The 14,355-nt window shown below is 38.6% G+C and overlaps 1 protein-coding gene across 5 annotated transcripts; it reads right to left on the bottom strand.

Annotated features, from left to right (window-relative positions):
- Positions 1 to 210: 210 nt before the first annotated feature.
- On the bottom strand, positions 211 to 13,931 carry PCDH18 (protocadherin 18). Of its 5 annotated transcripts, none has more exons than XM_082611532.1 (5): positions 10,991 to 13,931; positions 10,105 to 10,193; positions 9,851 to 10,014; positions 8,562 to 8,630; positions 2,095 to 2,112 (listed from the first exon to the last, which is right to left on the bottom strand). In XM_082611532.1, exons 1-4 carry the CDS (start codon positions 13,475 to 13,477, stop codon positions 8,602 to 8,604), a joined length of 2,769 nt encoding a protein of 922 aa, XP_082467658.1. In that variant the 5' UTR covers positions 13,478 to 13,931; the 3' UTR covers positions 2,095 to 2,112; positions 8,562 to 8,601. The 5 variants fall into 5 exon arrangements, with proteins under 5 accessions (XP_082467654.1, XP_082467655.1, XP_082467656.1 ...); XM_082611531.1 differs by lacking the exon at positions 2,095 to 2,112 and adding an exon at positions 2,125 to 2,203; XM_082611528.1 differs by lacking the exon at positions 8,562 to 8,630 and having other exon boundaries at positions 211 to 2,203; positions 10,991 to 13,929.
- Positions 13,932 to 14,355: the final 424 nt, after the last annotated feature.

Genomic DNA, 14,355 nt, shown 5'->3' with positions numbered 1-14,355 from the left:
TCTACTGGAAATATGGTAGACTGCTTTCATTTCCATTACAGATCTCAAGTTCATTCCTTTTCCATTGTGGTTTTTCTTGTTTCCAAGCCAGCTGAATATTCCCTCTGTACTATTCAAAACCCAACTCTGAATTACCCTCTCATGAGGGGTATGCTTCATGCAAAACTTTTGAACATATATGTAGGAACAGGACTCTGATGTATGGACAATTCTTTAGCTTTACTTCAATTTTCCTTTTATTTTCATTGACAGTAAAATATTCTGGAGAGTACAATCAAGATAGTGTATTCATAGAAACAACACTAATAGAAGCTAGGTCATAAATGAGGACAGTCATAATAACAATGATCTCCCTTTCCAAGGCATTCCACACAGAGAGATAACAGCACAATAAATAAAGAATTTGCCATTTATCACACAACAAATAAAACAGAATTGCAATAACAAAAACTGTAATTTTATAAATGTTCTTATACTAAAAATAAAAGCAAAAATATGAGATCATGCACTAGAGACAAAAGCTAAGAGTGAAGAGTTACAGCGAAAAACATTACAAAAAATAAACATGTTCAAGTATTGTGAGAGGAGAGGGGAAGATTCAAATAGAAGAGTTTCAGGATAAATCAATTATATTTACTACCCTAGGAGGGACACTGACATAATTGTCTTTGTCCATTAATACTTTATGCTGTTAAAATACACACTGTTATCCATTTAAAAGACAGATTCCATTTCCTTGGGGGCACCTCTCATATTACAAGGATGGAATAAAATTCATTGTTTACCTTGATTATAAATAGATGATAATACTTTAGGAGAAATATTCTCAAGAACAGGCCAGTGTGACGCCCTGGAATAGTAGGAGCCTGGGAGTGAGAAAACTGATTCTAGTCCTGTTTTTTAACATCATTGTCTGTGAAAGATACTTCCCAGTCCTGAAATAAAATTTCACCTCATGTTTCAATTTTATGGTAAGAGTTGAACTATCAGAACTAGCAGAGACCAGTAAAAATAATAACAATGATAATAATAAAAGAGTTAAACATTTTTCTTGATGCTTACTTTTTAAAAAAAGTTAAAGAAAAAAGAAGCTGGATCACTTAATGGAACTAAGAATTGAATAATGCTTTAAGAATTGAATAATGCTTTAGTGGGATTATTCCTCCAGCATAATAATTTCTTCCCCAACATAACTAATCTAAGCAGTGCCTTTATACTGTGTGATTGAATATTATATCAGATTTGAACAGTGGCTAGTTTCTACATGATTAGGAGACACATGTTTGTCATGGGAGTAAAAAAATAAAATTTGTCTGTTAAATTACACATAAATATAAGGTACAAATGTATTTTTAAAATACAGATTAAAATAATCACACTTGCATCGTGTACATACGAAAATACAGTATTTAATATTCAATATACACAGACACATTTATGATAAATGCAACTATGTGGCAATGCCAGTTCTTTCAGGGTTTTCGCTGTCCCCTGTTTCCACATATATGGAAACAAAAATGCTTTGCTATCATTTCCTAGCTCTGGCGGACATCTTGAAGCAGTTTGTTAATCTCAGCCACTAGCTCACTGGCATCCATGAGTTCATGTTTGCCATCACCGAGGTGGCTGAGCACATTGTCGAAATCATCCTCTTCATAATTTTCAGGGATCTCCTCCATGGCCGGCAACCATTTTGAAGAAGGCTGCACACTGGAATGAGTTCCAAGTGGGGGACCAGAGTTGGTGGTGGGGTTTTGAAAATGCGTACTGGCCGCCCAGGCCGCCACCCCTTGTGGGTAACCCACAGTCTTGGCTGACAAAGGTCCCTTCCGGCGTTCGAGAGAGTTGGATCGATCCATCTCACTACACTCAGAATAGGTGTCCAGGGAAGGGGGTAAGAGGCGCTGGAACACATTGCTCATTTCCGAGAGCAGAGAGGAGGTGCTGGTATCCCCAGAGTCCTCATCGTTTGGGGAGTCCTTCCCAAAAGTGGAAAAACTCTTCTTCTTCTCACCAGAGTCTACCGGCTGGGTGTCATCCTCAAGACTCGGATGCGGATGTTGCTGCTGGGGCTGTGCTGGGAATTCTTCCCCCGGAATGAACATGTTACTCCTATAATCAGAGGAAGGTGAGGGCAGAGGTGGCATCCAGCACTGGTCAGAGTGTCCCAGGACCCTGCACTCTTCCGTGCACAGCCTCATAGCTGCACTCAAGGAAAGCAGTGGGGATTCGTTATTATACTTCATGTGACTCAAAATAATAGAAAAAATTATCATTTTATTTTTTAAAACATAGAATAAGACAATTTTAAACTATGATCATGATACTAACGCATTATTATACATATGAGGTGGACTACAATTACAACTTTGATTTGACTACTGGTTTTATGGACCTGGTATATATATATTTTTGTCTATCAGATAAGCAGAGGAGGGTTATGACTCATGTACTTCTCAGGGATACCGTCTGCTACTCATGTAATGAGAAAATGGATTGACGGCTTACTAATGAAGAAGTTTGGAAAAGAACTAAGGTGTGGGTGGTGAAATATTTGCTGAACATAAACTCTATAAAAGCCCAGAGCTGTAAGGGGAAATCCATAACTTTAGAATGCCACCAGATAAGCCTTGCGTAATACCGTTGAGTTCCTTCCAGATATTGAGGTCTATCTGACCTACTTTACTTTTAATGGTGGCATTGAGAATATAATAAGCTATCAGGTAATTATACTTATCAATCTCTCTTAAAATTATTCTGGATTATTTATCGACTTGTTCCTTAAAACAGCAGTGCAAATTATCCTCAAATACCAGGCATCTGCAGTTACCCTGTTAAGAAGTCTTTTAGAGGTTTGAAATTCAAAGAGTTGGAAAAGTCATCAAAAGAAGAAGAATATGAAAAACCATTGGTTAGTTCTTCCAGATGTTGTGATGCGTTGTTGGAATGTGAGTGGTTACACTCATAGAAAATAATCGATGATATGAGAAAAGCAGAAAAATGAAGAGGGCAAAACTCTAAATTTGGCAAATGTGATAACTAAACTACAGAACAACCAAGAAATGTGAAGATGTAAAATATGCTCCACAAACCATCCATCTTTTTCAGTGACAGCTTAGGTCTCTTCAATATCATGATTTCATTTTAGAGCAAATGACAGAATTCAGAAAATGCAAAGTAATTATCTTAGATTTGAATGAAAATTGGATTGATATCAGCCATACTTACATATTCAGAGCTAATTCTGTAGATCTGGCTGCTTAAGAAAGATTTCTCTTCCTCCCAAGTTATTGCTAAAAAATGGCTGACTCTTGAACAATGCCAAATCCCTGGTCAGGGGAAGCTAGGTTGTCCAGTGTGCTTATTGTTGTACCCAGAGCACCTGGGAAAGGTCTAAAGTGTCTGCATAGAGTAGGCATTCACTACATATTTTCTAATCATCAGGGAAATGCAAATCAAAAAGCACAATAAGAAATCACCTCAAACCAGTTTTATTACGGGATGGCTGTAATAAAACACAAACCAAAAAACCCAAACAATAACAAGTGAGGGGGATGGTGAGGAAAATTTGAAACCCTTGTACACTGTTGTGGGGAATGTAAAATGGTGCAACCACTATGGAAAATAACATGGAGGTTACTCAAAAAATTAAAAAAGAGAACTACCATATGAGCCAGTAATCCCATCTTTGGATATTTATCCAAAAGAATTGAAATCAGGATCTCGAAGAGATATTAGCATTCTTCTGTTCACTACAGCACTGTTCACAATAACCAAGATGTGAAAACAACCTAAATGTCCACTGAATGTTTAATGGAAATGTAGTATATGCATACAATGGAATATTATTCCACCTTACAAAAGAAGAAAACTCTCTGATATGTGATAATGTGGATGAATCTTAGGACATTAAGCTTAGCGAAATAAGCTAGTCATAGGAGGACACATAACTGCATGATTCCCTGTATATGAGGCATCTAAAATGGTCAAATTCGTAGAATCCAGGAGTGAAATGGTGGTTAGCAGGGATTAGGGAGAGGGGGAAATGGGGAATTGCTGATTAACAGGCATACATTTTCAGTTAAGCAAGATTAAGTTCAAGAGCTCCGCTGTACAACACTGTACCTACAGATAATGATACTGTATTGTACAGTTAAAACTTTGTTAGCAGGGTATATCCCGTATTTAGTGTTCTTATGCCTTAAAACAAAATTTTGGAAAAGATTTATGCACAAAAAAAGAAAAGTGAAGAATAAATGTTGCCTTTCAGAAAAGGAGAAGTAAAGGACTTTGTTCAAATGTGTGGAAGTCACTGCTTTTCATCATTTGAGCCTTGAAGATAATTCTGTCCTTACACCTCATCCATTCTGGGCTTCAATTTTTAATAGAGAAGGGGTAAGTTGAGGGACAAAAATGAGAGCAGGAACTGTGAGAAGAAATGTCTGCTTGCTAGGAAGGCTAGAAATTCAAAGTAGGGAAGATGCTGGGTAGTGTGAATGCCAATCCCATGGGAATCATAATGGCATGAGAGAAAGACAGCAATATTGAGAATCCTTGTGTCATTTTGCTATGAAGAAGGGTTAAATTTAAATAAACAAGAATAAAAAGATGTTTAGATGTGCTGACTTAATGCATTATTACTATTTGGAAATATTTACCAACTATCGTTGTGCATCATTTAAATGTGGACAAAACCAAAATGTGTTGAAAGTAACTGGGATTCCTTCATAGCAGTGAGGTTTTCTAAGTGCTGAAATAACTATCAAAGTGGTAATGAATTTTTTTTCCTAATTCCCTGAGTCTCTGAAAATGGAAAGGAGACCTGTCTATATTGTCTTACTCATATCCTTTTAGAAGGAAGGGGAATAGACCTGATGACACCTCTTCATTTGTTTTCTGGTCTTTAATTCTGTAGGAAGGACTCAATTGTTTGATTGGTTTTGTTTTGTTTTAATGTTTAATGACAGGGGGAAAAGGGAAAAATTACACAAGCTTCTAAGAATCCTGAGCATGATCAGCTTTCTAGAGAGCTGGACATAATGAAAATTACCATCAGTACCATCTGGGTGATTCAAACAACAACAGTTCATATTAAAAATAAATTTGGTCATAGGAGTTTTTAGACAGGGAATGCTATTTTATAACTTCACAGTAAATAAATGGGGCTTTAGTAATAAAAAAATTAACATAAAATTTTAAAATTCAAAAAATATGAAAAATTGATGAATAAAGACTAATGGAGAGAAGGAGGGCCAAAATAATAGAGATGGAAGAGCAGTGACACAGAAGAGGGCATTTCTTAATTTCATTGATATTTTCAACCTTTTTCCTGAGACTCAACTGTTCGAAATCATCTTCAGTATACATGTAACTTAGTGCCACAGATGTTCCACACCGTATCCAATGAATCAGAACGTGTTGGCTAGTGGTGCAAGTGGCCAACCTTCCTGTCACTCCTTGAAAACTCTGTCAGGTGGTTAAATTTCCTCTGGAAAGGGAAAGTCATGGAGAAAGAGAGAACTCTTTTTTCCCACAGCATGATGGCCAATTTTGCCCCTGTGCTAGACTTTATAGGTAGGGCAGGAAGCAAGCATGGGACATAAGGAGAAAAACATATGCCTAACATCTATCAAGCCATTAGTCATTGAGTAATCAATCAATTATCTATTAAGAGCCTGCCATATGTCAAGTGCTATGATAGCTTCCTGCCCTCAAATGGCTTCTGGTATAAGAATAATCAAGTGTTACAAATGAAGTCATAAATGCCCAGTTCAAGTGCCAAACTATACGATGATGAGGGCATGTTAAAAAAAGAAAAAAAAAATACTGTACGATGTCACTTATATGTGGAATCTAAAAAACTACAACAAACTAGTGAATATAACAAAAAAGAAGCAGACTCACGGATGTAGAGAACAAGCTAGTGGTTAACAGTGGAGAGGGAAGGGGGGAGGGGCAAGATAGGGGTAAGGGATTAAGCAGTACAAACTGTTAGGTATAAAATAAATAAGCTACAGGATATATTGTACAGCACAGGGAATATAGCCAATATTCTATAATAACTGTAAATGGAGTATAACCTTCCAAAATTATGAATCACTATATTGTACATCTATAACTTTACAATATTGTACAGCAACTCTACTTCAGTAAAAATAAAATTTTAAAAAAGAAAAGAAAAACGAGTAGAGGTGGATGCTGAAGTAGTTAAAGAAAGAGCAACTTGAAACAAACTTTGAGAGATGAATAGAAGACAAAGTGAAGAGAAGCCAGTTTTTCAAGTAGAAAGGTGACATGAGCAAAGGATTGGTGTATTATGTGAAGAGATGTCTCTGCCTATTGCAAAAGATACAAAAAAAAAAAAGAAAGTTAATAAGCTAGGAGTGGATTTCATTGGCCTTGGAATGCCAAGATAAATAGCTGAATTAGGTGTTGCCAGGCAACAAAAGTCAATTATTGCTTTTGAAACAAAAAGTATAAATTAAAATGTTCTGAAAAAGTTGTTCAAGCTGTATGAAAGAAAGATTTGGCAAAGAAAGAAGCTGCTGGAGAGTGAATATCAATTCATGTGCTGGTACAGAAAACCAGCCATGGAAGAAAGGCCGGAAGTAGGATACCAGCCATGAGAATGGTGAGGACATGGAATTAAAGACAAATGTTTGAATTAAGTAATCACAGATGACCCAATGATAAAAAAATGGAATGTGCCCAATCAAGGAGGAGTATCACAAGAACATCCTGGTGTAGCTAATACTTTGGGAAAAGCGAGATTTTGCAAGTGTATATGTAGTGTTGTGGTTCAAAGTTGACTGAGTAAGGAAGAAAGTATGTTGACAAACATGAGCTAACAGACAAAAATGTGTGCTGACTTTACTGCTCAGAATACAGGATCCTCCTGTGGGAATTAATAGAATGAATGACCAGAAATGACCCTGTTTGGCAGGCAAAGCAACATAAGATAATCTATATTTGATCACAGTCTAATGCAGGAAAAACATTGTTGGAATAAGACACTGAAGTTCTAAAAATATTCATGCTTTAGAAAAACTGTGCTGATTTCTGTTAATGGCATTCAGATGTGGACTTACTTTTTTTTTTTTTTTTTTTCTACTTGGGATATTTCCTGGGAATATAAAGTTTACAAATCACAAATTTTACACCCTAATGTGCCAGCAGAAGCTGCCAGGGTGAAGAATAAGCCAGAATATGGGTGATGTATCATCAGAATGATGGTCATAATTAAGGGATGGTTATCTCTGTACAGATATTTGATTATGCACATTTCTAATAGCCAACCATGCATAAAGCTTAAGATATTTTATGGATCATTGGTGATTTCCTGGTGCTCTATGCCTCTAGAATACTTTCTACAACACCCCACATAGAGACAGGTTGCTAGTCAGGCAGAAGTGTGTGTACTCTGATACAATCTATTGCAGTATGATGCCATACCCCAGCTCTCCCACCACACACCCAGATTAAGTATGATTGTGTAAACATGGAATTGTTTTGTAAAGAATTGTCTATATATTCACTGGTATTGGTGATAATATAAAGGTGAGCCTCTGACTTTGAAAAGAAATGTAACTTAGGAGGAGACTCAAGTTACTCACTAAATAAGACTCACTATTATCTAGAGTTTATCAATGTCTACCTGTTGTTTCCCAGATGTCTTTATTCTTTAACATTTATTTTAATCACTTTAATTCAAGCATTAGGTAACTCTCCTGCCATATATGTACATAGCTGGTGGTGGCAACTTTGAAAATATAGGATAGAGTGAAAGAGGCGTCGTGACCTTTTTTAAAAAATTAGACCATGATTAGCTATTGAATTATACAATTTCAGAATTATAAAAGGACTTTAGGTATAATTTAGGCTCAGAAATGGCAAGGTTATCTAAGTAGGAGCAGTTATTCTCCTTTTAACTATCGTGATAGAATTGTGTCAATGAGTCGACTTTCTACAATTGAAAAAATAACATATATAATGAGATAATTGATACTATACCCATGATGTTATGTTTTATGAAATAATGTAATTTGGGAAATCATCTTATTCAAAATTAGGGATCAATATTCAAATTTAGTGTTCTATCAGGATCACAGAATCATAGAAACTCAGCCCGCTCTTTCATTTCATGGATAAGATAAAACTCTTCCTCTTTGAGCAAGTTGTCTTAGGCCATAGGTATTCCACTAGGTTTTCAAGGATTTCTCTTTAAATGGGTCTAGGGAGTCTATGCATTAAAAAAAGAAAAAGAAAAAGAGACCATGGGTGACTGTAAGTATCTCGGCTCTCAATGTACATTGATTGTAGCCCTTCATGCCACTAGAAGTCCTTCCCATACATTCATCCTGCCAGAAATGCAGTATCTATTACGGTAATCGCATGATTAAATAAGCAGCATTTAATATGTTACAGACAGTAGTACCGTAAGACTTCAGAATGTAAGAACAAATATGACATTCAACATATTACAAAAAAATTAAAACCTGTTACTTTATATTATTCTTGATAGATTAGTGTTTAATGAGTAGAGGGATAGGTTCAAATCTCACCTCTATCATGTACAAATTGCTTGATTTTGGATACTTTTTTTTAACCTTTATAAGCTTCAGTTTTCAAATCTAAAAAAAAAATATGAACACTACTGTTATTACCGCCACCATTAATTCCTATGTCAAAGTGTTGCAAGAGGTTGTTCAGGTATAGAATTCCTCATGGGCCCAGAGTAAGTACTAGGGCGTCGCTGGTAACCACTGCTGCGACTGCTAGGACTAATATTAATACTGCTGCCGCTACTGCCGCCACTACTACTCCAGTTTACGACAGATAAGAGTTCCTGTGTACTGATTTCCACTGAATTTCTCTGGCTCTCTGAAGCTCTCCCATGTCTTTTTCCTAAATTCTCTTATTTATCTGTACTTAGACAACAGTTGTTCCATGGACTCAGCAAGGTAATATAGTTTTGTTCTGCCTTTCTTTCATTTATCACTTCACTTATTTATTTGTCAAGTGGCAGTTATTTGATCAACATTCCGTGGAATTTAGAAACATAAGTAGCCAAAGGAATATGTTCCTAAGGGTTGATATATTATTACAGTCTTTAATAACAGGGTTGCTACAGTGATGCAGTCAGTATTTACTCTGCGGGATCTGAGAGTTTCTACTGCAGGATTAGAGAGAAGGGAGTCTAAGGAAGACATAGCTCGTAACTTAATAGGGTCTCCTCCATCTAGCTGTGTAGTTATAAATTCCCCTCTTGGACTTCTGTTCCTCTTCCATTTACAGTGGACACATAAAATGAAAGGTGGCAAAATTATTCCATGCCTACCGCCTACAAAGATGCATTCTTTCTCCTATTTTTACTGATTAAAGTGTACCATTCCCTGGTGTATTTTAATCTCTGATGATGCAGGTTGGTTCCCATCACAGGAAATGTGTCCTCCAAATTATAGTCCAGTTCACCACTAGGCACCAAAACAGGCTCTCTGAATAAAAACAACCACCCAGTAATTTTACAGAGTTGCTCAAGAGTGTCCTATGGTGGTAGTAGATGGGGTAGAGAGAGGAGGGGAGTGGGGTCGTTTTCTCTCCTCCTCTCCCCACTCCTTCCTTCTTGTCCTCTTAAGCTCTCCTGCTTATTCCCTTTCTCTACCAACCGTTTACTATGAATTTTAATTAAACAATTCAAAATTGTTTCAGTCTATGTTCACTGCTAATGGTGTGTGTATTACAGATACTTTAGTGCAAAGAACAAAGAAGAAATAAAAGCATGGGACAAATTGCTCACTTCACTGGTGTAGTCGATCTGAAAATAAGGATTTATCTATCACCACGCTCTTACCTGCTGGGATTCTTCCATCTGTAAGAAACAGGTCGCTGAATCCTTCGCCCAGCAACCTGTCTATTGGAGAATCTCGCCCCAAATCATAATCACTGTCTCCTGCTTCACTGTCACCACGGCCACTGTCTTTCAGGCTAAATTTGTCCATGTCTTGAAGGGCATATCTAGAATGAGAAATCAGAGAAAGTATAGTTTTTAGTCTTCAGCATTCGTGTTATCTGAGAATTAATAGGTAGCACAAGGGTAATTCATACCTATAGCTCCTGGAATATTTGTTTCCTCGAAAACTTGGCCTTGGTTGATATTGTCCCTGGTGAAGCATTGAAAGAAGCTGGGAGACCTGCTGGAAACCAAACAGACAGTACTGATTCCTGGAAACAAATTCCCCAATACTCAAAAGCTTGAAGCAAGCAAATACAGTTACTCACTATTTCATGCTAATTATCTAATTCTATCTTCTAATACTATCTCCGTTTTAAAGATTTACATATGCTGGACTCTGAAGGACCACGTAGGCAGCCACCAAACAGAACTGAAATACATCCCAGAGAAATTTGGATGCTCTCATACAGCTGACATTCTCTTTTCGAAAGAGGACTCCCTTATAGAAAACTGATTGATTCCCTCTATCTTATAGTTCAGATTAAAGTGCTCAATTATAAAAATACATGGAAAATGCTGTCAAATACATTCTAACACATGTAGTTAAAATAATGTCAGAAACATTTCAAAAGCTGAACAAATACACATGCACTGAGATGGGATTCTGGAGACCCCAGTTTTTTATTTTTCTTAGAGACCACAACTACTGAGAATAAAGCAAGGCTGTTTATTTCTAGCTTGAAGTATCATAATCTGAGGATAAGGGGACTCTAATTAGATAGTCCTTTGCTAGCTTCACATTTACTTTTCAATATTACACATGGTACATGCAAGTAAATTCTTTATGAAAAACTTAAGACAGTATGCAAAAGGTGTGTATACTTGCTATACCTACATAATGTAACTGGTATCCTATTTAATTTGCATATTGTTAGTATTGTTACTTAGTAATGGAAACGTTTAAGAACTAACACATACACAACTTCTGATCACTAACAGCTGACTTTGTCAGTGAATAGGTGGAGGGTATGATCTTACCTCAACAGCAGGGGTGGCATGGGTGAGTTCTAATGAGAAATTCTCTGGCACGTGGTTCGATGAGATTGTCACCAGACTGTTGAGGGACTGGTGACTGTTGTGACTCTGCCGGCTGCCCATTTGCCCTCTTTCTAAGGTAGGAGATGAAGAAGGAGACGGTCTGTGATGAGATCTGATGGGCAGAGTGCCATTTACGGTAGGCACCAATGTGATGTCCCCTTTGTGGATCTGCCTGGAGGGTCTTTTTGGGTGATGCTGGTAAGTTGATTCCGCTACCCTGCAGTTGTAGGATCTAGTGTCTTTCTTTTCTCGGTTACACCTAGTTGCAAACAGCACCATAATAACCAACAACACTGCACAAATTGCTCCTAAGGAAATAATTATAATCATGGAGACATCCAAGGATGCCTGGCTTACTGAGGTCATTGCTGTACTTGTCACTGACTCTGCATATTCAAAGATCATACATCTCAGAAGGACTTTGGTATGCAGCTGAGGATTGCCTTTGTCCTGGATGACAACTGAGAGCTCCCATTCTGTGTAGGGAACAGATTCCATGCTGACGTTGGTATGGATGTCACATGACCGTGGATCAATTACAAAGATATTCTCCTCATTACCTGCTACTATGGAGCAGCTGAGTTCAGCATTCACACCAGAGTCTCTGTCCATTGCCCTTATCCTTGTGACATGAAAGCCGCTTTCAGCCCCTTTGGGGATGGAGATTTCTGCGGTATTATTGCGCAGTGCTGGTCCTATAACCACAGGGATGTTGTCATTTTCATCAATGATGGTGAGCACAACTGTGGTATTGCTTACAAGTTGCTTTGGACTTCCACCATCTCTTGCTTCGACCACAAAAGTGATCTGACTCACTTCCTCATGATCAAAGATTCTGAGGGCATAGATGGCTCCATTAGATGGGTCAATGGTTACATATGTAGTTATGGAACTTCCCAGGATAAAACTCTCCAAAATGGTGTATGTAACTTGCCCGTTTTCTCCAAGATCAGGATCTGTGGCTGTAACAGTGGTGATATATGCCCCTGGCGAGTTATTCTCTGAGATTGCAAATTCGTATCGGCTTCTCTGGAAGTGGGGTGGATTGTCATTTACATCATTGATTTGAACAGTAAAATGTTTTACTGTTGAGAGACTGGGTGTCCCCTTGTCCTCAGCGATGACAGTCAAACTGTATTCAGACCTCTTTTCTCTATCCAGCGTGGCATTTGTCAAGATTAAGTAATTGTTTTCATAAGTCTTCTGAAGTTTAAAGTGACCATGTCCGTGAAGCCTACAAACTATTTCTCCATTCAGCCCAGAATCCTTGTCCTGAACCCTGACCAAGGCAACAAATGTGTCAATAGGATCCCCTTCAAAAATATAAGATATTTCTTCCTTTCCAGGGGACATAAGGTTTATGTTAATTTCAGGTTTATTGTCATTAACATCCACAACCTTAATTATAATTTTGCAATGAGCTGGGATTGAATTTGGACCCAAATCCTGAGCCTGAACATCGATCTCATAGGATTTGGTGATTTCATAATCCACTTGCTTGAAAAGAGTCAAATGTCCTCTTTCTGAATCAATCTTAAAAGTCTCTATAATTTTGGGAGACACATGACTGCTGAAGGAATAGACAATTTTCCCATTAGCGCCCTCATCTGGATCAGTGGCATTCAGATCTAGCAGCAAAGTGCCAATGGGGGAGTTTTCTAAGAGCTGTATTATATAAGACTGCTGCTCAAAAGCAGGGCTGTTGTCATTAGAGTCTGAAATGCTGATTTTTAGTATGGATGAGCCAGACCTCTGAGGCACCCCCATGTCCGAGGCGGTGAGCTGAAGCTCATAGCTTGACTTCAGCTCCCGATCCAGCTCTCTAACCACTATGAGTTCTGCATACTTCGCTCCATCAGTCCTAGTCCGAACCTCGATATTAAAGAAATCATTGGCAGAGAGAGAGTACGTGTGGAGGGAATTTTCCCCAACATCCGGATCAAATGCACTGTCCAGAGGGATACGAGTCCCAACTGCTGCACTCTCTGATATCTCAATTGGTATGAGAGGTCTTGAAAACTGGGGAGAATTGTCATTAATATCCAGTACTTCAACTTCGATATGGAAAAGCTGCAGATGCTCAGTGGGTAGAGTGATCACATCAAACTCTATGGAACAGTTCAAGTTTTTCTGGCATAGTTGTTCGCGGTCAATTTTTGCCCCTATGCTGATTTCCCCGCTATCCTCGTTGACCACGAGTAGAGGAGAATTTCCCCTTTGCATGGCTCGAAAGCGAACGGTAGAAGGATTAGGTAGCTTAACTAAAACATCAGCCACATCCTCTGATAGTCTTGCAATTACCGATCCAACCCTCTGCTCCTCATAAATCCTGTATTTCAAATTCTTGCCCAGTACATCGGAGTTGAAAGATACCACCAGGAGTGCAAAAACGAATCTAAAGTGCATCTTAGCATTCATTTGGTACATCGGTCAGTTTTATGAGATTCCTCTCACAGAGCAAGTTAAAACAGCATAGCAATTCCCTCAGCTTCCTTTGGCAACTTAAAGCTAGGCTACATTTGGTACTCGAAACTTGAAAGCGTCTCTTAATAACACAGCACAGCAATTAACAGCTCGCAAACTTTTGTTTTATACACACCGTGTCACGACTTCCAGATATTATCGGCATGGAGTCCAGTCCTTGCATTTGTGCGGCTGTTTGTTCTCTTGGCAGGCGAAAGAGTATCACGTCCGCGTTTTCCCCCTTGTGCAGTCGGTGTCCATCTATCGCAGGGCGCCGGCGGAGTCTGCAGTGGCTCTTTTCCCAGCGATTCTTTCTCCTTTTCTCCGCTCGGCTGCAGACCAAGCGCCCGTGATCGCTGACTCCAGTCTAAGATCTGTACAACTTCACTTCCACTCAGACAAAGCTCTCTTGCCCCGCGTGCGTTGAATCGCTTCCAGCCAATCAGCGTGCTTCCAAATCAGAAGCCGCTGGAGTCCGCAAAGCGAAGGCAGGGCGGACGGGTGGGAGAGGGAGAGAGACGGAGCGAGACGGAGGAGGAGGGTCCGAGAGGCTCCCTGCCTCCACCCCTCCCCTCCCCTGCCCCCCTCCGTCCCCCGCGTTCACTTTCTCTGAGCGTGCCACGACAAAGGAGAGACAAATTACAGAAGACAAACTTTAAATCAACTTCTGGTCGCCTTTATTTATATGGCATTTTAAATTGGCCTGGTTTTCTTAATTGCCCTTTCTTCTTCCACAAACATGCAATCATCTTGCTTTTCATAGTCCTTAAGTACTGGTTTAACTTAAAATACCTCTAAGTGCATTTTGTTGGTGGAGGAATTTAATAAAATGTGAAAACTTG

The sequence above is a fragment of the Mesoplodon mirus genome (assembly GCF_964341445.2).
Source record: "Mesoplodon mirus genome assembly, chromosome: 2".
Taxonomy (NCBI): domain Eukaryota; kingdom Metazoa; phylum Chordata; class Mammalia; order Artiodactyla; family Ziphiidae; genus Mesoplodon; species Mesoplodon mirus.
The sequence above is the reverse complement of the archived record's forward strand: the minus strand, read 5'-3'. Positions and strand labels throughout refer to the sequence as shown.

Coding starts and splice junctions, on each gene's coding strand:
- PCDH18 (XM_082611528.1), bottom strand. CDS start 13,477: ATGTACCAAATGAATGCTAAGATGCACTTTAGATTCGTTTTTGCACTC. Junction 10,194..10,990: donor ATGCCACCCCTGCTGTTGAG/GTAAGATCATAC, acceptor TTTGGTTTCCAG/CAGGTCTCCCAGCTTCTTTC. Junction 2,204..9,850: donor AGATGGAAGAATCCCAGCAG/GTAAGAGCGTGG, acceptor CCTTGAGTGCAG/CTATGAGGCTGTGCACGGAA.